This window comes from Gadus macrocephalus, chromosome 16 (assembly GCF_031168955.1).
Source record: "Gadus macrocephalus chromosome 16, ASM3116895v1".
Classification (NCBI taxonomy): Eukaryota; Metazoa; Chordata; class Actinopteri; order Gadiformes; family Gadidae; genus Gadus; species Gadus macrocephalus.
In genome coordinates, this window is record NC_082397.1 from 24,465,666 (window position 1) to 24,487,997 (window position 22,332).

The window sequence follows — 22,332 nt, forward strand, 5'->3', positions numbered from 1 at the left end:
AATGAACATGGCACTTTTTTCCCAAGCTTTAATTACAAAAAAACAAACAGGTGGTGCAGGTACAGAAGCAACAATGACCACAAGTGATAAAGTGGGTTGACCAGTCGTAGCACAAAGCTTTGTCAGAGCCAAGGTGACTGAACATCGCCTGCATTTGAGCTTGACCGTACACCAATACCAGAAGCACTGCGTCAGTACATGAGGGACACCTGGTGCTGCAGGGTCCATCAGGTACCGGTCACCCCTCTGAGTGCCACAGCGGTCCTGCCATCTAGACCATGAAACCATTGGAAAACTTCGGGGCAACGGAGGAAAAACAACAGGCAGCCAGAATGGGTAGGCCAAGCATGGCTTTTCTTTAAGCCATGGAATAAGCAACATAAAATATGAGGACTTATAAAAAAAAGCCAAGGGGACTACCCTTCTAGGTGCCGGGGGTGGCCTGTAATGGGGATGGGAGTGTGGGGGGGGGTCTAGGTTTCGTAGTTGGGATTCTTGCGAAGGATGACGAAGCCCTCGAGGATGGGCGTGACGGGGAGGTACTCCTCCGTAGCCAGCTCTGCTCGCTCTCCGTGGGCCAGCAGCACCGGCGTTGTGTGGGTCTGGAAGCCTGTGATGGCCTTGGGCTTCCCCGCCTGGCCCACCACGTCCACCGCCTGCACATGCACCCAGCAGAACCCCGTAAATACAAGTACAATAATACAGAAATTACCTACAACCCAACCATTGAGCCCTGTCAAACCCATCCGGTATCCGTACCTGTCCCACCCTGACCGACACGGGGAGGGGCCGCAGCTCCTCGTCGAACGTCACCAGCATCCGAGGCTGCATGGCCGCAACCAGGCCATAGAGGACGTAGTGGGACTTCCCCAGTATGACTGCAAGACACAACACCGGGGGGAAGCATGAACAAACAGTGCATGACAGGGATCTTATTCAATCACCCTTAAAACCTTTAGATTTAAACCTGTAATGAGAGAGAGGGAGGGGAAGAGGAAATGGACCTACTGTTCTTGACGTCCAGAAAGGAGACCAGGACTGTGAGCAGGCCCGCCACAGCCACCTGGCTCATGAGCTGCCGGTCGCTGTGGTAGGGACACAGCGTCAGCGTGCCTTTACCCAGGTGAGTCAGGCCCTTGAACATAAAAAAAGGTGCAAAAAGGTCAACACAGTCAAAGGCAGCAGTGAAGAGATGAACAGGATGGTGCAAAAAGGTCAACACAACAGGACTATCGTGCTTGTGTGCACCCACCTGCGCCAGGCGGACCATGAACAGATTGTTGGGGTCCTTGGCGTGGTACTGGGCTAGTTGTCGAAGCATGGCTGCCAGACGAGCATTATTTGTGCCTGGGGAGAGGAAGAAAGTGTTGTTATGGTGACAAGCATCACTGTCGACACCTGCTGACCATTGTGATCCTACAATAAATTACGAATTTCAGCCATTCCAGACCTTTTCTACAGAACTTAAAAAAGGAAAACTTTTAACAGATGTGAATTGTTGTCATAATCGACATCTTTGAAAATGGTTTATAGCCCTTCCATTTTCTTAACTTATTTCCATGTCACTTCAAGGGTTTTAATTGTTTTCAAAGGGCAACCAAATAGGACATCTCGTTGCTACGGTAAAGCTGTAAATCTACCCAAGATTTACAGCTTTCAATTCATAAAATCAACGTGCCTGTGAAAGTGTGTATGGGTGTATTTATTATGAGCCACGTACCGCTGCCCACCATGCCCATGGCAAAGATGGAGTTGTGGGAGACCTCTGGGTCAGCGTCGTGGGAGAACTTGCTGAGCGTGTCCAGGATGTTGAGGCGTGGGTTGGACACAGAGATCAGGGCCAGTGCCAGAGGCACCGCCCGCCTCAGGGTGGGCTCTCCGTATCGCAGCTTCAAAGGGGAGATGGAGGTTACAACTAGCCCAGGCTCATTGCTGAATTTATGGATATATGTCGAACGCAAGCAGATTTCTCATTCCTACTGATTGTTTTACTTCCAAAAGATGCATTGTTTATGAGGCCAAATGACAGTCAAGCAATTCATATCTTTGAGCTTGCATTCCATGGGACTGTAATGTCCAAGAGATAGTCACACAATGAAGAAATAAAAATTGTCACATTTTGCCATGACCACAGAGACTAGGAGAGATGTGGTTGAACAGCCTGATACTTAACACACACACTAGAGCAGTCATGCGTTGGTACTTACCAGGTGGCCAAAGGTCCGCAGGGCCATTTCCGAGCCGATCTCCTCTCCCATGGCAATGAGCGCGATTCCCAGAACAGCCACACCCTAGGACAAAAAAAACAGTTCACACCCTGGGACAACCCACAGGTCACGCCCTAGGACAAGACACAGGTCACGCCCTAGGACAACCCACAGGTCACACCCTAGGACAAGACACAGGTCACACCCTAGGACAACCCACAGGTCACACCCTAGGACAAGACACAGGTCACACCCTAGGACAAGACAGGTCACACCCTAGGACAAGACACAGGTCACACCCTAGGACAAGACACAGGTCCCACCCTAGGAAAAGGCACAGTTCACACGCTGAAAATGTGTGTCCTTGGTTTATTACACCAAAGACCACTGCATTACCGTTAGGGTTTGTTTCTAAACTCTGTTCTTTTAAGGCTACCGACAGAATAAGAACGTTCCCCCACAACAACAACAGCGTGGGTGATGGCCGCCGGCAGGGTGCTCACCTGGTGGGAGCCCATGTCGCCGGGCGCCTCCTTCTTATCTTTGTCCTTCTTATCCTTCTTGTCCTTATCCTCCTCCTTCTCCTTGGCCTCGTAGTGCTCGCTGCAGATGTGGAGGAGCTGCTGGACCTTCAGCACGTTGCCAGAGCCTGAGGAGGAGAGAGGGCGTTACCAGGGCGACCAGAGGCCTCGTTGAGCACAACAAACAAAAAGGGATGTTGGATAAAGTCACCTCAAACAATTTTTCAAGCACAGAAAAAAAACTTTCAAGCATCAATATGTGAATCCCCGATCAAGATGAAAGGTGTGAAATAACACAAAAGTATTGTCATTATTAAATGTTAGTAGGCATTCGATTTAACCGAGGGGCAAACCGCTGCCGACTTGGGACATCAACGAGCGAAATCATTGTGTATCTTTGGCCAAGCCCTGAGGTGGATCAGGGTATGACTAGAGCAATAGGGAGCGAAGGAGACAGCTAGGGGGGCCGCAACAAAAACACAGGTGACCAGTGCAACCCATCAGCATCCCTACAAACTAGCGACCAACGGCTATAGAACGGCAGCGATAAAATGCCCCTCAAGTGACCCTGACTGACCTGCGTAGGCACAGATGTCCACCAGCGTGTTGGCAAAGCTCCTGAAGGGTTCAGGGACAACCTGCAGAGCAGCGAGGGTGGTCTCGATGGCCTCTCCTTTACCTGCGACGCAATGGGGGAAATTACATTTACTAACATTTCTTGGGATTATGCCATTCATTCAGAAGAAAATGTGTTTGAGACCAACTACCTTGTTCCCATTCATCAGTCTTTGTATTGCCTTGGTTTGTGAATGTCCCTATATGCTATAATAGGATATGTTCTGCCTGCGTCTGTTTGCTGTGTACCGAGATGGTTGAGTCCCAGCCCCAGTGGCAGCCAGCGAGCGTAGGTATCCTTGAGCTCCAGCTCACTCTTCTCCATGATGGTCTGGACGATGGTGGAGGTCACGTCGCCGTTACAGGAGCCCACCGCGATCATGCCACACGCTAGGGCCGTCACACCCGCCACCTGTTTACGTTAACCACATAACCCGTTACAACCACTGGCAACAACTACAGACCAAGAGTCACAGGGGACAGATGGAACCAGGGACAAAGAGAGCGTGTGATGGCAGTCCTCCAGCATGTGGCTTCAGTCACTCACCTCCATGCTGGACTTGGAGTCCCCCATGACAGGAAGGAGCAGAGACAGAACGTCCTCTCTGTTGGATCCGGCGTAGGCCAAGCCAAGTCTGCACAGCAGGAAGAAGACACAGGACGATGTGACCCACACAAGACCAACACCATCCATAGCATCCCAACCCTCCAGACCAACTAAAAACTATAAATACTTTTGGGTGCCCCAAATCCCCCCTAATTTTTCAAAAAAGTGCAACTCTACCATGTAATTGATGTCCAATGCCAGGGATTATATTAACCAAAATACAACAATAAAGAAACATTTGTACTTATTGCTGTTCCACATGTTTAACCAGACAGGCTGTTGGGGTCCCCCGAGGGATGTGTGTTCTAAATGACAGGGGCCCCCTACTGCACCCCCTCAATTTTTACGTTTTGACCAATACCATAATGAAATATTGTGGAAAATTACTAACGTAAGCGTTCTGCTGTAGAAGAATAGAAAGTGCTTGATACTGTGGGTGGCATTAGCTCTGGATTAGATGTAGGTAAGTAGAGTAAAGTCAGAGCAAGTACTGTAATAATATAAAGTCGCCGTTATATTTGATTGTGTAGTCTGAAAAAACAATATTATGAATCACAGAAGATGTATGGCTAGTTGCACAACACCACAGAGCACCAGCCAAGAGCACCTCTCACACACACTGCAGCAACGTTGCCTTAGAAAAAAATATGTTGTTTTTTTTTACAAATATGTAGGCTAATGTAATATAATATAATATTGATAGATACACTAATATAATATGTATCTATCAATTGATAAATTAGCATTCTTTTAATTCCTATGGTTTGTGAAATTGCTGATTCGAAAAATCACAATTCATAAATTGAACCGGCTGTTTCAGGTGGGATTCGAAAACTGTTTAAAAGATGTGTTTTGTCTGGACAGTTCTGGGAAGGCGGGGGCCTGTTATGATGAACTAGGGCTACTTTGTTATTACGTTTTTTGTGTATGAGCTTTAGAATGAGGCTTTCCAACTCTCCAATCACCAGTACTCGCAAAGATTCCCTCTCCTTTGTTAGTGGGGTTCGATTGGTTGGATGTTCCTATAAATCTGAATTTATAGAAACGGTCAGAAAACCGTGTGGCTCCACTCTTAACTATTCAGAAGTAAACCCTGTAGTGCTTTGTGTTTACATGCCCACACACACACACACACACACACACACACACACACACACACACACACACACACACACACACACACACACACACACACACACACACACACACACACACACACACACACACACACACACACACACACACGCCACAGCCAGCCTAGGGTAGGATTTAAATCACAATGTACACACTTTTAATACAGGTATAAAGTAAGGCGGTCCAAGGCAGTTCAGTTTGTTTTAGGTTGTCTACCTGTTTCACTCTGAAGTGTGTACCAAAACTTAACTGTTGAAAAACAACTTGTCACCTTTATGTTATCAATACCTACCTGTACTCAAGTACCACAGCAAGTAGTCCCCAAGTAGACGTTGGATTTTTAGTGCCAACTGCAATCTAGATCATTGATAATGATAATTGCAGGTCTACGAATTAGGGGAGACATTGAATATTTGATTAATTTAAAGGTTGGGTATTGAATTCTCTTTTTTGGCCATTTTTGCAAAATTACTTGAAATCCTTATCATAACCCACTTACAGCCACTGAGTTAGAAGTACTGACATGAAAATTAAACAAGTCAATCATCTGTGGAACGGGCAGGCCTCGAAAAACTCCGGCCAATGATTTCCAGACCCACCGAGTGGCATTGGACAGTAAGTACGTCAATCAAACGGTCGTACTGCAATCCCCCTCCCCCGCTCCCCGCGCGACCCCTTCGTGCACGTACTCAAAGCTTGTGACCCAGAGCAAGCTTCTGTTGTTATCCTGCGGTAGCTACTGGAGCTAGCTAACTAGCTAATGGCTCGCTCTCGCGCATCTGTGTTCGCTGTGTTTGCCATGTACTTGGAATGGGTGGAGTCAGAATCAGCGTTGAAGGAGAAGGGGTAGGACCATTTGAGTTGCGTGTTTTCAAAATCTGCTGGGGTTTCGCAAATCCCATACCCCACCTTTAATCTTCAATATTTAGGTTACTTAGGCCGTATTCACACCTGCCTTGTTTGGTTCGAACCAAACCAAAAAAAAACGCTGGTGCGGACCATTTGGGCTGGTGTGAATACAAACCATCAAACTAAACAGTCGGACCGAGACCCAGCCGGAGAGCTGGTCTCAACCGGAGAGCTGGTCTCGGTTCGCTTCCAAACGAACCCTGGTGTGGTTCTCTTGAGATGTGAAAGCGAACGCAGTCCGGTCCAATCCAGTTCTAAAAAACATGCAACTCTTTGGATTGAACAGGCATCCGCTCAGCCGCGAACATTATAATAATAATACATTTAATTTAGAGGCGCCTTTCAAGACACCCAAGGTCACCTTACAGAGCATTATGGGAATTATTGTTTGAGTAACGGTAACTCCAAGATCAGCAGCACATTGTCGGACCGTCAGGTGAAAATGAGTCGTGGCTCAACATGGAGCAAAGAGTAGACAGAAAGTTTATTGGATATTTGGGTCCGATATAGGGATCGACCGATTATCGGCCGGGCCAATTATCGGCGCCGATATTCGGCATTTTGACGCATATCGGCATCGTCCTTTTTTTTTGATCCGACGGCCGATAAGATATCAATTTAAAACGGGGTTATTATGGCTCTGATGCAGCCGCGCCTCCATCTGCTGTCACTACGCTGTCTCCAGCATTGTCAAACCCACAGCACCATCTGATTGGTTACTAGGGCTGTCACTTTTTATTCGAAGTTCGAATATTCGTTCGAAGGTGGGGTGAAAAGTTCGAATTCGAAGTGTAATTCTCCATTCGAACTGTAAAAATGCGCTATAAAGAAGAGAGCGGCGAGTGGCTTCTCCTCAATAAAGCGGCCCTCCTGGATCCCCGCTTCTCCCGGTTAGTCCACCTTTCCCCTGCACAGAAACATCTCGTGACTGAAAGCCTCTCACACAAGCTCACTGAAACGGAGACCGACACTGATCGCACACGACAGGGAGAAAAGTCCGCTGCTGCGATGGGCAGCCTGTTTGGGGACTTATACAGCACGGCTGACACAAGCAGCTGCAACGGTAACGGAGAGCTGCGAGACTACTTGTAATTTTCTTTCCGTAAGGAATAAAAAGAGCAGCATGCCGTGTTGGAGGTCGGCCTAACAGATTGTTCGTTTATATAGGCTGTGTGTGCCATGGACGACATGCGCTCCGCATATCGCGCTCCGAGCAGTTATTGTTAATGTGTAAAAGACAGCCGCACTTGTGTGTCGGAGCTTCCTCTTGTTGTGTTTACAAATGTGTTATCAAAGATGTGTTTTTATCCTGTGCTGTTATGAATTCAGTAGGTATACGTGAGGTATACGAGAGCAACATAAAAAATCAAGACTGTTGTCGTGTTCTATGGGGGGGGGGGGGGGGGGGGTCGAATGTATTCGAATTAATTATGGACATTCGAAATTCGTTCGAATTTCATTTTTGGAAAAAGTGACAGCCCTATTGGTTACACGCTCTGGTTACACAGAGAGCCACGACGGAGATATTCCTGAAACGCATCAAAGGAAAACGAAGGAGAAAAGATCGTTTTCGCCCGTGTGGACGGGCCATAGTCTTTAAAAGTCAAATCGCTGTGTCTGTAAAATTGTGCGCTATAACAGTGGAACATTCTATTGGGAAAATGGGGGTGCTAAACGGGGTGATACCACAGCATTGGGAGGATGGGGGTGATACCACAGTAGGAATGCGCGATATAAACGATATACGATATAAACGATAAAAAATGGCCTACGATAGAGATTTTAGTTAGATTGCTCTATCGCGATAATGCATGTTTGACGCGATCTATCCATGACCCGCGAAATATAAAGAGCGGGTCATGGATAGAGCTACGAGCTGCAACAGTCTGCCACGCATCGTCCGCGACCCGCGAAATTTAAAAAGAGCCCCGAGCTGCAACCAGCTGCATTGCATCATTCTCGACCCGCGAAATCTAAAGAGCCACGAGCTGCAACCGGCTGCAACGCATCGTCCGCGAACCGCAAAATTGAAAGAGCCACAAGCTGCAACCGGCTGCAACGCATCATCGTCATCTAAGCAAATATGGCTGAAAGCGACACGGAGGAGCTGGTGATTGCGCTCATTTCATGTACATTTTAAAATTGTATGCGTTCACTTTGCACTTTTATGTTTTAATATCAAGTATCTGTGCACACACTTGGAAGATTTTACTTTATTCAAAATAGCCATGCCTAATACTGGACGTATTTCCCTAATTCACAGTATCCGTTTCTTTATTAACAAGACACCACCAGTTTTAATTTAATTAAGAGAAGTATACGTCATTACACAGAAGATTTTTTTCTTTGTTAAAGTCTCTGCAGCTACAACATTATGTTGTATGATTACACTCTTGCACAATAAATGTTCTCAAAACGACATACTAAGTTTCTTTCTTTTGTTTTATACATTTAGCAGTTTGGCTTTCCTTAGAGTCTATGTAACCTGTTCTGAAATGGTTATATTATGATTTATATATCGTGATATATATCGTTATCGCAATAGGTTGCAATGTATATCGCAATATGGATTTTAGGCCATATCGCCCATCCCTATACCACAGCATTGGGAGGATGGGGGTGGTAAACGGGTGATACCACAGCATTGGGAGGATGGGGGTGCTAAACGGGTGATACCACAGCATTGAGCTGGTGATTTGTTCTAAGTCTTCTATTTGCCATGCTATGTATGGCTTACGGTCCTTACTGCATGTTTGATTACCCCTTTGTGTAATGGCAATATCCAAACTTTAGTACATTCTAGACCAGGGGGGCCCAAAACATCGATCACGATCGACCGGCCGATCGCAAGGGTAGTGCAGGTAGAACGCGTGACATTTAAAAAAAAAAACTAATTAAAAAAAAACAAGGCATGACATTTACCACTGAATTGAAGAAAATTGTCTGTCAAGACTTGGAAAAACGGTTTCAAGACTTAAAAGATTGCCTCAAGACTTCTTTATTTGAGGCAATCGCCTAATTTATTTTCTATCCATTTCAGGTAGATGTTGAGGTTGATTTACTTGCATCAAAAATTGCACCACTGTTCTACATGAACAAGTCTACAGTGGAGGATGAGATTTTGATAGTACAAGCTGATATCGAGCTTAAGTCGTAATTGACAATTTTGGAAATTATCTTAAAGAAAAAGTATACAACCATGAGGAAAAGTGCTTACCTTCTTGACTGAATTATTTGGCTTTACTTATTTATGCCATTTATCAGCTTTTTCCCAAATGAAGATTATTAAGTGCCAATACCATTCCACCATGACTGATGGTCATTTGGAAGCTAGACTAGGTTTGAGACTAGCTACCAGCAGCTACGGCCCGGACTATGCATCCCTGGCTAATTCTATTCATTGCAAGTCATCAGATTATGTACTCGGTATATATAAATAAATATAAGCTTCGCATTTCTTAATGTAGGTAGATGTTTTGTACCTGGTCATTTGAAAGTAGCTCGCAAGCCGAAAAAGTGTGGGCACCCCTGTTCTAGACCGTCTGGAAGTCAAGACAATATCAGGCAAAAAACGTAGAAAGTTTGCATAACGAAACCATTAAAGATGATAAAAATAAAAGTAAAATTCATCCTGACAATAGTAGGTGTAATGAACTTGTGCTGGTGAAAATTACTCTCTGTTCCTTCTCGGTATATTGAATGATTCATCTGGTACTGTGAATAATCAGACAGAACGGAGGGTCTGGATAGAGACCGGCCACTGTTTGATCTAATTTTAACACTGCACTATATTTCAGCCCATATCATGATTCATTAAGGCTAATCGTAGCCTACATTTTCAGTCAAACTGAAAGCAGATGACATGACTTGCTGGTAGAGGCGGTCATTGAGCATAGGCACTATGCCTTGCGTGTACACAGCCATGGGGACCCTGATGAGCTCATTCATTTCTGAGATCAAACCATACAAAAGTCTATAATGCACCATGAACCGCAAATATTACACAATATATAATATATCATCTGATGATCAGCCCAGCCTAACAAATCAGATTCGACAAATGTTAGAACCTAGTTAACTATGGATGCAGTAAGAGGAGTGTGTTGAAAAACAGAATTAGACCATTATCTGACCGTACTCCTCCATTTTCCTACAACGTTTTCAGTGACCATGTTGCCTCGACAAATGTTACCTCATTGTCATTGGTTAACCTTAAAAAATAGACCTTTGCGATTCAAATCAATGTCAATATTTCGCAAAATGTTTAATGACATGTGTGCCGTCCCATTCAGCTGAATGTTTCATTATTTTATTGACATGGGAAAATAACTTGCTTGATTCTATTCAGTATTGATACAGTACGGTATCGATACAGTAGTGCAAAGTATTTCAATATTTATTTTATTTAGTTTAATCTGAGCATGTTGACCAACTTTTTTTGTTGAACAAAAATGCCAATATTCCCAAATTAATTAAAAAATTTGGTTGATGATCTTGCAGCCAACGGGACTGGACTGTAGCAGTGCACATTTGTTTGTTTCTCTCAATTTTATTGAGGCTCTAAATAACTCTTAATATGATTATTCTTAGGTTTATGTATGTATTCTCTATTATGTCTGCTTTATGTTACTCTATTGTATTGATTTTGAATCATTTTAAGTTATGAGCTGGGAGCTCAGCATTCATGTGAGAGGTCTATTCAGAGAATAAATACTAAGGTCCTGTGTGCTGAATGTTCAATGACAACGTTTTTGCACTACCCTACATTTTCGCACTTCAGTTAATGTGTAGAAGATAATATTGTTCACAGAATTAAATGTGACATTTGAAGCGAGTTGACTAGTCTTATTTTCATAATTTTTTGTAATGCCTTTGAATAATATGGGGAACATGAATCGTAATATATTGCGCAGAATCAAATATTTCAATATTATTGAACCATGGCCTAAATAACGAATCATCAAATTTTTGCCAATTCCCACCCCGATTGGTCAAACTGCACATTATAGGTCTGGAGGGTTTCCTCCTCATGATGGATCTGCATCAATGCTTACCCGAAGATGGCTCCTATCCGCATGACGTTGCTGTTGTGGAGCACATAATCTGAGAGCAGCGCCAGGGCCGGGTCGCACTCGTTCCTCACGCCAGAGTTGACGATGCCACAGGCCAGCAGGGCCCCTGACTGTAAATGGACACAACAGGGAGTGAGAGGCGGTGACTGTGAGGAGGAAAGCCCATCACTCGCTAATGAGCACAAGCCGACTGTGTCCCAGTAGCCTGTAGAGATGGGAATATAATTTGGCCATAACCACGCAATAATTGAATTCTCTGTGAAAATAATCCACCAAAAACACTTGAAAAACGTTTGGAATAATGCTTGACCTAGTAGAATTTGTGCAACAATCTGTCAGGGGTGAATTGAAACATAGACACATACAACACAGTTATAAGCATGCGCAAACATTATGTAAATATATAAAACATTTTGTGCAATTAATAAATCCTAGTTTTATTAATATCCATATTGATATTGTGGGTCCCCACCTTGATGTAGTCCTCAGAGGAGTAGAGGTACTTGTCTATCTGGGTGAGACCGCCATCCACGTCCCACAGCAGGATCATCCCCAGGGAGGCTGCAGCGCTCAACATGCCTGATAAAACAGTTATATATTATTAAAGTCATCTTTCTTGAACTTGCTACTGTCAATGGGCAGCACAACAGATGATACAGCTGTGGAGAAAATAAAACAAATATCTACTTTTCAAATGTTAATGTCGTCACCAGGTGAGAGTTAAACCAGGTGATGACCAGTATTAAGAAGAAGTGACCTCTTCTTAATACTCTTCATTCTCTTTCTGTGATGCCCTCCAATAACCATAGGGATCTGATCCAGTTAGTAGTGTTCTCTGCCATGTTGGCCTACTCTGAAGCATCACAGCGTTCCCTTCTGTAGCGAGACAGACCATGACCTCCCCATCCCCCCGCGGGCCTCACCGTGGTCTTTGTTCTTATACAGCCACTTGTTGCCATCGTCCGTGAGCAGCTTGTCCTGGCCGAAGGCGGCGTTGACAAAGCCGTTGACGAAGGAGGAGGCCAGATTCATACGGGCCGAGTCCACCTGGGAGCCGCTGCCGCCGAACCCTGGGGACACACACACACTAGAGCTTTGACTCCGAACTTCGTTATTCGAATATCAAAAAATAAATCAAAATTCGAACAAATATAAGGCAGCCCTTAATATTCTAACCTGTTATGGGCAGGCCAAGAGGGAGAGACGTTGGAGAACCCGACGCAGTCTATTCATAATATTGTAATGTCCACGAAGAGGCAGTGAATGAAGTATTGATTAGACAGCGATTTATTAGAACCCTAATAAACCGTTGGAACACACAAGACCGGTAACCATAGCAACGCGGTAAAAAAACCTCGCAAAGCCCAATCCAGGAATACTGTAGGCATTTAATGGCCAAAACATTATTAATAAATATTTGAATATATTCTAACATTAATATTAATAAACAAACAAACTTTGAATATGATATTTGGGCAAAAGTCAAAGCCCTAACACACACACACACACACACTCCTCTCAGAACAGGGGTAGAGCAAAACCCTGGGAACACACACACTCCTCTCAGCACAGGGGTTCAGCCAAACCCTGGACACTAGGGCTGTAACGATACACCAACTCACGATTCGGTTTGTATCACGATTTTTGACCCACGGTTCAATACATCCCACGATTTTTTTTTATTTAAAAAGCATTTTATTTACACAACACTAATATAACAATTAACTTAATGTAACATTTAATAACAAATAATTTGGAACACTGAACAGATTTGAACAGAAAGAATACTATTAAAGTAAAGCTAAATTAATAAATAAATAACCAAAGATTGCAGTGGGAGGATGCTCGCAGGTAGGCAAAAACCCTCAACTAGTTTGGTTGATTTAGTCAAATATCCTATTAGCGCTTCTTATTAGGCTATGTAGCTTAAATAATGACATAATCAGGCCATATAGAATGCAACATGTTTAATAGCCTAACTTTCAATAGATGGGAAAAAACATGAACGTCCAACATGAACGTCGTAATTACGAGGCATAGTGTTACGAGTAGCGTAGGCCTATGTGTGTGTGCGAGAATGGCAGTGTGCGTATGTGTGTGTGTGAGTGACGTCAGCGAGTGAGTGGACGAGCGAGGAGAGCAAGCGGTAGCGTGTGTGTCTAGTGAAGATGCGAACGAGTCCGGTAGAATAAAGTACCCATCCTGTCAATAATCGGTGGCCGCTTCATTCCGACCTATAAGCAGACAAACCACCGGTCAAATCAAACAAAACAATAGAGACAGGGATCACACAGGCAATTTTTTCACGCTTGGCCCACTCTGGATAAATGTCGTTCATATCGCGTATGAGGACTTTGACGGCTGTGGAGAAATGAAATCCTCCGAAGCCAGGGAGAGCCGTCATCGCAGAGAGGGCATCTCGTCGCATACTTACGGCATCGATAAGATGGGGCGGTGTCAGCAGACTATTATTTAGACAAATTATTAGCAAATGTCAATCTGACCGGAGAGTTAGAAAGGGCGTATCGCGCTTCTGCCTTCTCACACCGCGAGACAGGTTCGTGGCTTTGAGTGTCGCACTTTCGATACGCGTATCGTTACAGCCCTACTGGACACACACACACACACACACACACACACACACACACCTCAGAATAGGGGTTCAGCCGAACCCTGGGGACACACAAACACTCCTCTCAGAACAGGGGTTCAGTTCTCCGGTTAGCTCCAAAATATAATCCCTTTGAATCGTTCTCAATGAAAAAAAAACGTGGCATATTCTTTGTGGGTCTTTCAGAAAGCGAAGGAAATTATGCCGTGGCTTCTGGGCTCGGCGGTGCCTTGCGGTAAAACTACAGATGGTCCCCCGTTACATTGCAAGGTAGAGGAAAATGTAATAACCGTAACTAAATCAGACACGTTCACCTGCACATGTTTCTAAGTTAAAGTTCACCAAACGCGACATTTGTCGCCCGTTCGCGTTGTTGCTGAAGTTTTGTCGCACCACAAATCATATTCTGTCGCTGTGCAAGTTTTGAGCAAGTTTTGTCAGGCGAATTTGTCGCGCCACAACTTTTGGCCGCAAACGGTGCTTCATGCCAATTCATTCTCAACCATGGCCGAGATAACCATCATTGCATGTCTTTACCCTTTGTGGAAGAGGGAGAGACGTCGGAGAACCCGACGCAGTCTATTCATAATATTGTAATGACCACGGAAGAGGCAGTGAATGAAGTATAGATTAGCCAGATTTATTAGATAGGCCTACCTAATAAACTGTTTGAACACACAAGACCGGAAACCATAGCAACGCCGGTAAACAAACCCCGAGATGCCCAATCCCTATGAGAGCTCCCTGTGCTACGGCCATCTGGAGGCGCACAGAGCTTTTGGCCGTGATATTATATATACAAATTATATATATAGCTCCGGTGGTCGCAAACGGCAACAATCACCTTCTCCTCCATGCTACGGTTCACCCCGGACTGCACTGCAGGGAACGGTTGGCCGGTTGAACGCTGATTGGCTGTTCGTTACACATGTCACTCAGTGGCCACGCTGTTGAACGCCGATTGGCTGTCATCACGCAAATGAAGCGGCAAAGTTGAAATATTTCAACTTGAGCAAATTTGGCGCTACAAATCCTCGTGAACGCGCTCGCCTTTGCAGGGCGAAAGTGTGGCGCGACAAATCAAAACTCTAGCGAATAATTCGCCCGATACGCGTCTCTACGTTCACTTTGTATGGGATCTTGTCGCCCCTTTGCGTTTAGTGTGAACGCACCTTTATTGGATTCCCATTTCTCCCGGGAGTCTACTCCATACCCATCAATAGACAAAGTGTGCCGTACCAACACCATTCACACCTAACATCTCTACTCACGGTTATTTTCGAGGTGGGTTTTGTAGATGTCGTCTGGGACTTTGGGCTCCATGATGTCCAACTGAGTAGGAGGAAACGGCCAGGGAATACATTCATTAATGTGTTAGAAACACAGTGCGAGGATAAGCCGCAATCCCCTCTCTCATCTGCCCTGACTCATAGACCTCATTCTTCAAGTGTCGTCCGTCTCTTTCTTAGTCGTCCCCAAACCCATCCGCAGTCTGAGGACAAGCTGTTCTTGGAAATGAGTCACTACTTTCCAGCAGTTGGAGAGCAGTCTCCAATCCACCTCCACCCTTATCTTGTCCATCCTCAATTTGTTCATTGGCCTGCAGTAAATCCCAGCACAGAAACCACAGCCGTCCCCTACACTCCTCCAACTCGGCCTTAAACCCAACTCTGACCTCTTCTTCCTCGCAGCCTCCCTCACCTCTCGGGCCAGGGCCAGGAAGTTGCTGTTGAGCTGGACGTTGGACATGATCTCAGTCAGGTCCTCGTAGTCCTCCACGTCCTCGTTGAGCTCCAGGAACATGCCGTGGCGACCGAGCATGAAGGCCATCTCCTTCTGCGTGACGCTGTGGTAGGAGGGGGTGCAGACAGGCACAGGGTCAACCCTTTCAATGAGGACTATATGGCTGAAGAGGTGCTCACCTAAACAATTGGAAATGTACTACATTCTGACCAAGGCACAGGGTAAAATAATACACCCGAGCGATATTTATGACTGCTAATGGCGCCAATATGGCTTCCTTTTATTATGGGGAAAGGATTGTCAGAAAGCCCTGGATGAGCAAACGCACATGTCCTTGCAGGAGGTGAAGATGTTCTCCACCAGCTCCACGTCGTTGAGCATCAGGGCAAGGCGCAGGGCCTCGGGGTAACGGTTGAACTTGCGGAAAATGTTGAGAGAGCACTTGAGCAGCGCAGAGTTCTCTGGCTCGGGGACGTAGCTCACGCAGCTGATGGGGGACCAGAAGATTGAGAGTTAGTGACGCCAATTCAGCCAGAGCCCGGGTTTGTAGTACTTTGTTGTAGATGTCCTTTCTTTTCATCATTTCAACTCTGACTTTGACAAATACAACTTGTTTCTCGACACATAATTGCACTGGAATTTCTTCCCTGTACTCTGAGGTGCTATATGCAATAATTAACCAATCAGAGTCCACTATGGGGACCTACTTGCATTACCATATAGCTATTGAGTAGATGAGGTTTATCCCAATGAATTCAGACATTTCATTGTCATTAAGGGGAAGGTTGGGGTTAAGGGTCTTGCTCAGGGATGCCTACAGGAAAGCTGTGTGCATGGGGATTGTACCACCACATTGCCATGGCCCAGGGTCGGCCTAATGGCGATCATATTTATCTTTTTGAGTGTGTCACTGAAAATGTGTCACTTAAAATGCACCGCAACACCAGCACTATTCAAGAACAGGCCAAGAAAGAACACAAGCACTGTTCTGTTTATCAGCAGAAAAGTTAAACACAAACATTGTAAATAAGTATATGACCTTATTATTGGTAGATTTTTGATAAACCCTGTATAAAGAGTGAATACCTTGAGTTAGACATACCTGGTGAGGTAGAGGCAGACCTTGGCGTAGGCGTTATCGTCTATGTAGTTCTCCAGCATGTCCAGCCTCTCAACCTCCATGAGCAGGTCGCAGGCCTCGTGCTCAGCGTTGTGCGCCATGTTGTAGGGAACGATCTCCTTCACCAGCTTCAGCAGCGTCTCCTGCTTGGTCTTGTCGCTCTCCTCCACCTCCTGCCACTCCTTGGCCACCTCGCCGGCCAAGTGCCTGGGAAACCAAGGTCCCGAGTTTGAATTTGGAAGTATACATTTCAGTTATAAAGATATTGCATGATCAACGTGTTGATATCCCGCTCTGAATTACATAGATCTGACACGGAGAACTAAAGATGCGATGAGCAGTTTGAGCTGGTGGGTTTAGCAGACACCTGCCAGGAGACACGGCTAACCAGAAGAAGCCATCGCAGCAGCACTCCTATCTATAGAGCCACTGTTTGGTCCATATTTCTAAACAATAAGTGACTTAGAAAGTACCCTGTCATGAACATTAGCCAAACTAAGACACAATTAACCCAGATACAACCCACGTTTCCAATGGATACAACATTAACTCCCTATAGGTCCATGACTGTAAAAAGCAGGTCAAACGGCCTGGCCAGTAGAGCTCCAGCGTTAATCCAAAGACACATACTCTATATAATAAAGGTTAAACAGAGTTTCCGTGTACATTACAGACTTTAAAAAAAAGAGTATGCCAAACGAGTACTTTTTTTGTTAATTTGGACCGACTCTGTGGAAGTGGTGCAATTATTTCCTTTTAATTCATTATTCTACAGGCCATAAGTATTTAAACCCAGCAAGACAAATCGAAGAATAAGTAGGCATTTTTTGTTATACATACTACATGTCATTCATGCTACAATGACTTATATCACCACATTTATTTATTGAAATAGATATCAAAAACTTTTAGTTTATACCTTGCTTGCACAATCTCAAATTTCCGAAATCCGCAATTCCACAATCCGTTATTTGGTTAAACTCTACTTTTCCTTGCGAGCAGAGCTTTGACCCGTAGCTTCATGCCCTGCAGGGCCAGGTTACACCACCCACCTGACGTATTCATGCCCCCACGAGGCCAGCTCCTCTTGGGAGCCCAGCAGGCGGTACTTCAGACACTCCCTCTCGCCACTCATGGTCATGGCCAGCACCGACAACACATCAGCACAAAAATGCTGGAAACACAGAAGCAGCAAAAGGCTTAAGAAAATCACATGTTCAATTCTGCTAGAGATAACATTTTCTATTTTTTTTAACGGCGAAATTGTTCTCTTATATGATCGTCAACATTTTTTTTTCTCCTAATTTAAAGAAAGGGGAGTCAAATCCTACGTCTTTGCCATTCTGCCCAAAAATTTGCAAAGGTTCCACAGGCGGCGTTGTTTTCGATACGTCTGAACGCCTTTTCCGTCACGACCAAGGAAAACCGGTGGCTAGGTTTGGACGTGTGGAGCCCAGCGATTTATTTAATGTTTGAGTGAAGGTTAGGCTTCCAGACATAGTATAATGCTATGTTGTTTTTCCTATACAACCTCACTCTTGGTAGAAAAATAAATAAAAAAATCGCAATTAGATTATTTCCCCAAATCGTTCTGCCCTATTATAAATACTCTGACTAGAACGGTGTGTTCTACTGATCCTACCTTGTTTTCCCCATCGGCCATCGCCTCGTAAATATCCTTGAGCTTGGCATAGTGCGGGCGCAGAAACTTCAGGGGCTTGGGCACAGAGGTCATGGAGGTGGTAGAGGAGCGTATCTGTCTGCGGAGCTCCTCCAGCGCCGCGTGGTGTAGGGTCGCGTCCTCATCCTGTTCAGGTCACAGGAACAGTACAAGCACTTATTTTCCACACACTAAAATGCAACATGACCAACCACATGCTCCATGGCATAGAACCGGTGAATGTGGTGAGTGCATCATTTACTTTTGAGCGAGACACTGTTGGTGCATTTGATTATTTAATGTGATGAGTGTATCCTGATCAGAGTATACGTACACCCAACCTCTCGACCAGCAGCTCCAAATCCTCTTGCAGCTGCTTGTCTTCCTCAGACTGTAAAAAGAGCATTTAAGGAAAAGGATCAACACAAAACACGCCAATTTAATGAGGTTCATCAGCTGGTTAAACAACACATTGAGATAGTCGCTTATACATGCCTCATACACGCTGTAATCATGTAAACGGGCCAATGGATTAATAATCATTATTATTATAAGTATCATTGAATGCAAAAGTCTGTCTGTCTGTGTATGTGTATGTGTGTGTCATTTCAGATAGCACCCCGCTAGCCGGCTAGCGGCTAACTAGCTCTGAGCTAACGGGAGGACTAAGCCAGTGAGATGGCATTAAAGACACTAAACGCAGTATTTAAGAGGTCAGATTGGACTGCGCCCAGACCTCACAGATACCACCACTCCACGGGGGGTAGACAGTCCATGAGGTGACACCGTGGTGAGAGGACCCCGGCCTAACGTGTCGGCAGGCGGCAGTGACTCAGGAGAAACACCGCTAGCATGATGAGACCTCCGCGACTCACCAGCTCCTTCTCCTCCTTTTTTCCCTTGTCCTTCCCGGCGGGCTTCTCCCCCTTCTCCTTCTCCTTCTCCTTCTCCTTCTCTTCAGTCTTCTCGGTCTGTTTCTTCTCTTTGTTTTTGGCCTCCTCCATGGCTGCTGTTGTGTTAACTGTGGGCTGGTGAGGGACTATGGAGGACCGAGGGGGGACTTCTTCAGGTCCAGGACGTGAGTGTTCAGTTCCTTTCTACCGCCACCTAGCGGCCAGCATTTTGTATTTTTATTATTATTTCGGCAAAAAGTCACATGATACTATGGGAAATCACATGCTTCGGGTTATTCTGAGTTCCCCATACAGGTTCAACATGGCGTTGCACATAGGGACGATGAGTAAAGTCATAGCCATCCTCTTAATCTTTGCTGTGTGTGAAGGGCACCGCCTGAGAGGGTTTGGATCGTTTACTACTCGATGGCAAGATACACGCAACGAGACGGTGGTGGAGGATAAGTGGTTCATTCAGAAACTAGATCACTTCAACGGTGCTGACAGCCGGACGTGGAAGCAGGTTAGTGCCATGTCTGTCTGCACACACACACACACACACACACACACACACACACACACACACACACACACACACACACACACACACACACACACACACACACACACACACACACACACACACACACACACACACACACACACACACACACACACACACACACACACACACACACACACTGCCTGTCTGCGGCCTATGCCAGTGAGAAGAGTGGAGTGCAACACTGTAGGCCTACATTAAACTCATCATAAGCATGCTTTCTCACTTTCAGGTACACATAGGCTATACTCATTACCATAGTTTACTTTCCTGATGTCAACCCTCCCCATTAATATGATCTGCATTTGGGACCAGCATCTAGTTGAGCTGGCTTGCCAGTGGCTGGGTTAGGCTAAACTATAAACATATATTACAAAGATTCAAACAAAATAAAGCCACATACAAACTACGGAACCACATCAGAAATAACAAATTAGTTTTAAGAGGACAAATGATGGCCAGGTTGTTTATAATGGACAAATTATAAACAAACAGATTAGAAGGCCTGGCTGGGGCATATTATTGTAACGAGCTGAGTTAATGTGGTTCTGTTATTATGCGTTCAGCAGCAATACAAATGTTCTCATATGTTGGGTTATGCATTAATGTTATTAGTGGAGGTTAAAGGCACCCAGTGCAACTTTATGTAAACATTCAATGAAAAATAAACATTCAATTTCTAGTCTTTTTTACACGTAGTAAGTTTCAATAACTCCATACCATTACATATCGACATTCAAGGAGCAAAGATGAGACGTCGTTGTGTGGTGAGAACTGATAGAAAATCGTAAACAACAACAATCGCCGGTGGGGAGAAGCCATTTTTCCATTGACTGGAAGCCTGCTTTATTTATTTATTGTAGGTTACAAAAAATAAAGAAAATGGCGGCATTGTTGTTGTTATCGATTTTGTATCAGTTCTCACCACACAACGACGTCTCATCTTTGCTGCTTAAATGTCGGTATGTAATGGTATGGAGTTATTGAAACTTACTACGTGTAAAAAAGACTAGAAATTGAATGTTTATTTTTAAGCCTCGAAAGTTGCACTGGGTGCCTTTTAATGGGGGGACAACGTGAGGGAAGGTCCGGAAGCAACGGGTTGTTTTGATTTAGAACTGTGTTACGGCTTAATGTACGGGTGTTCACGGCCAACAGTGATCGGAGATAAACTTTGGATTTACTAAATAAAGAGCAGGATTGCAAGCCAGACATCCCCTGTTTATTCAACGCTGCACCACCGTGGGGTGAACGTTACGCCCCGTGCCCACTACCTCCGTCCGTTGACTGATCCCCATTGACTTTGAATGTGGACGAACGCGCAATGCATTGTGGATACGTCCGTTCCGTTGGAGCCTTCGGCTCACCCTACATGCCCACTACCTCCGTCAGTCAACGGACGTGGGAAGGCGTGGCTGACTGATGGGGGAGTAGTCTTTGCAGAGGCATCCGTCAGCCAATCAAATCGCTTCGCCGGGTTCTTCCCGCTACTTCCTGCTTGTTGCGATGCAAGATGACCCGCTTTCCCGCTTTCCAGTATCGTCAGAGCCCGAGTCGCGTCACAGTGCTTACATTTGCATACGCGATCTGATTGGATGACGGATCCGTCGCTGCCGAAAAAGTTGAACATTTTTCAACTTCTTGACTGAGCCGAAGGCTCCAACGGAACGGACGGATCCACAATGCATTGCGCGTCCGTCCCCATTCAAAGTCAATGGGGATCAGTCTACGGACGGAGGTAGTGGGCACGGGGCGTTAGAGGAGACAACGGAGGCAACGCCTCCTCGTGATTTTCGTAAAAAAATTTAAATAAATTATCATTAAAGAATATTTATTTTTCAAAATTATCTATGTGCAATGTGTGTTTATGACAGAATAATTACATGAAAATGTTGAAAATTTTAAAAAACAACAACTGCGAAGTGCCTTTGCAAGCGCGGAGGCTGGCCGACGTTACTCTCAGCATGTTGTTGTTGTGTCCAGGGTTGACCACTGAAGGGAGCGGAGGCAAAGAGGCCAAAACTCACTTTTGCCGCCTTTGAGAATAAAAAATAACCAATCACAATTCAGTTTCACTGTTGCAAGGTAAATCATCTATACCATGTTAAACATAGGAAGGGAGGCCAGCCTCATCTACTCCTTGCAACCAATCACAAATCAGTATTTTTTTAAATAATGTTCTGAGCAATTCGTTCTTTCTAGTCAGTTGCCGTGGCTAAGAAAGATTACGACTAACAACGATATCAACATGGAGGAGAATATAATTCAATATCTACAAGAACACAATTTTCGAGGCTACAGTTTGAGCATAAAGAGAATGGAAGAACAACACCGAGACTTGATCCAGACCACAAAAGCAGGTGGCTCACGAAGCTTCAAGGAGGAGAACTACGCTCGGACGGAATGGCTAGCTGGCTCTGATAGGAAATTATTCTGCTGGCCTTGCATTTTGTTTGATGAATCACCTACACCTAACCCATGGATTAGCATTGGATTTGATGACTTAAAGAAGAACTTTCAAAGAGACATGGCAAGTCAAAGAGCCACATTAATTCCAACTTAAAGTTGAAACTGTTTGGACGTTTGCAGATTGATGAAGCCCTCAGCCAGGCAGCTAGCATCGCTACCCAGCGCCACAATGGACTTGTGAGAAGAAATCGGGAGATACTACGTAAAAT

General features: G+C 45.0%; 2 protein-coding genes across 2 annotated transcripts in view; one reads left to right on the forward strand and one right to left on the reverse strand.

The window, feature by feature from the left end:
- Positions 1 to 459: 459 nt before the first annotated feature.
- Positions 460 to 19,303, reverse strand: psmd2 (proteasome 26S subunit ubiquitin receptor, non-ATPase 2). Its single transcript, XM_060075552.1, has 21 exons — positions 19,075 to 19,303; positions 18,534 to 18,590; positions 18,182 to 18,346; positions 17,592 to 17,713; positions 16,522 to 16,746; positions 15,748 to 15,906; positions 15,378 to 15,522; positions 14,948 to 15,008; positions 11,989 to 12,135; positions 11,538 to 11,644; positions 11,048 to 11,175; positions 3,891 to 3,978; positions 3,593 to 3,755; positions 3,306 to 3,407; positions 2,711 to 2,856; positions 2,208 to 2,291; positions 1,721 to 1,889; positions 1,253 to 1,347; positions 1,009 to 1,135; positions 760 to 878; positions 460 to 656 (listed from the first exon to the last, which is right to left on the reverse strand). Exons 1-21 carry the CDS (start codon positions 19,201 to 19,203, stop codon positions 474 to 476), a joined length of 2,721 nt encoding a protein of 906 aa, XP_059931535.1. The 5' UTR covers positions 19,204 to 19,303; the 3' UTR covers positions 460 to 473.
- Positions 19,304 to 19,362: 59 nt separating this feature from the next.
- The window catches only part of prss16 (serine protease 16), a 46,453-nt gene continuing 43,483 nt past the window's right edge, over positions 19,363 to 22,332 (forward strand). Inside the window, exon 1 of the mRNA XM_060075553.1 lies at positions 19,363 to 19,615. Coding sequence (XP_059931536.1) covers positions 19,364 to 19,615 — 252 coding nt within the window. The 5' untranslated portion in view covers position 19,363. The remainder of the gene's footprint in view (positions 19,616 to 22,332) is intronic.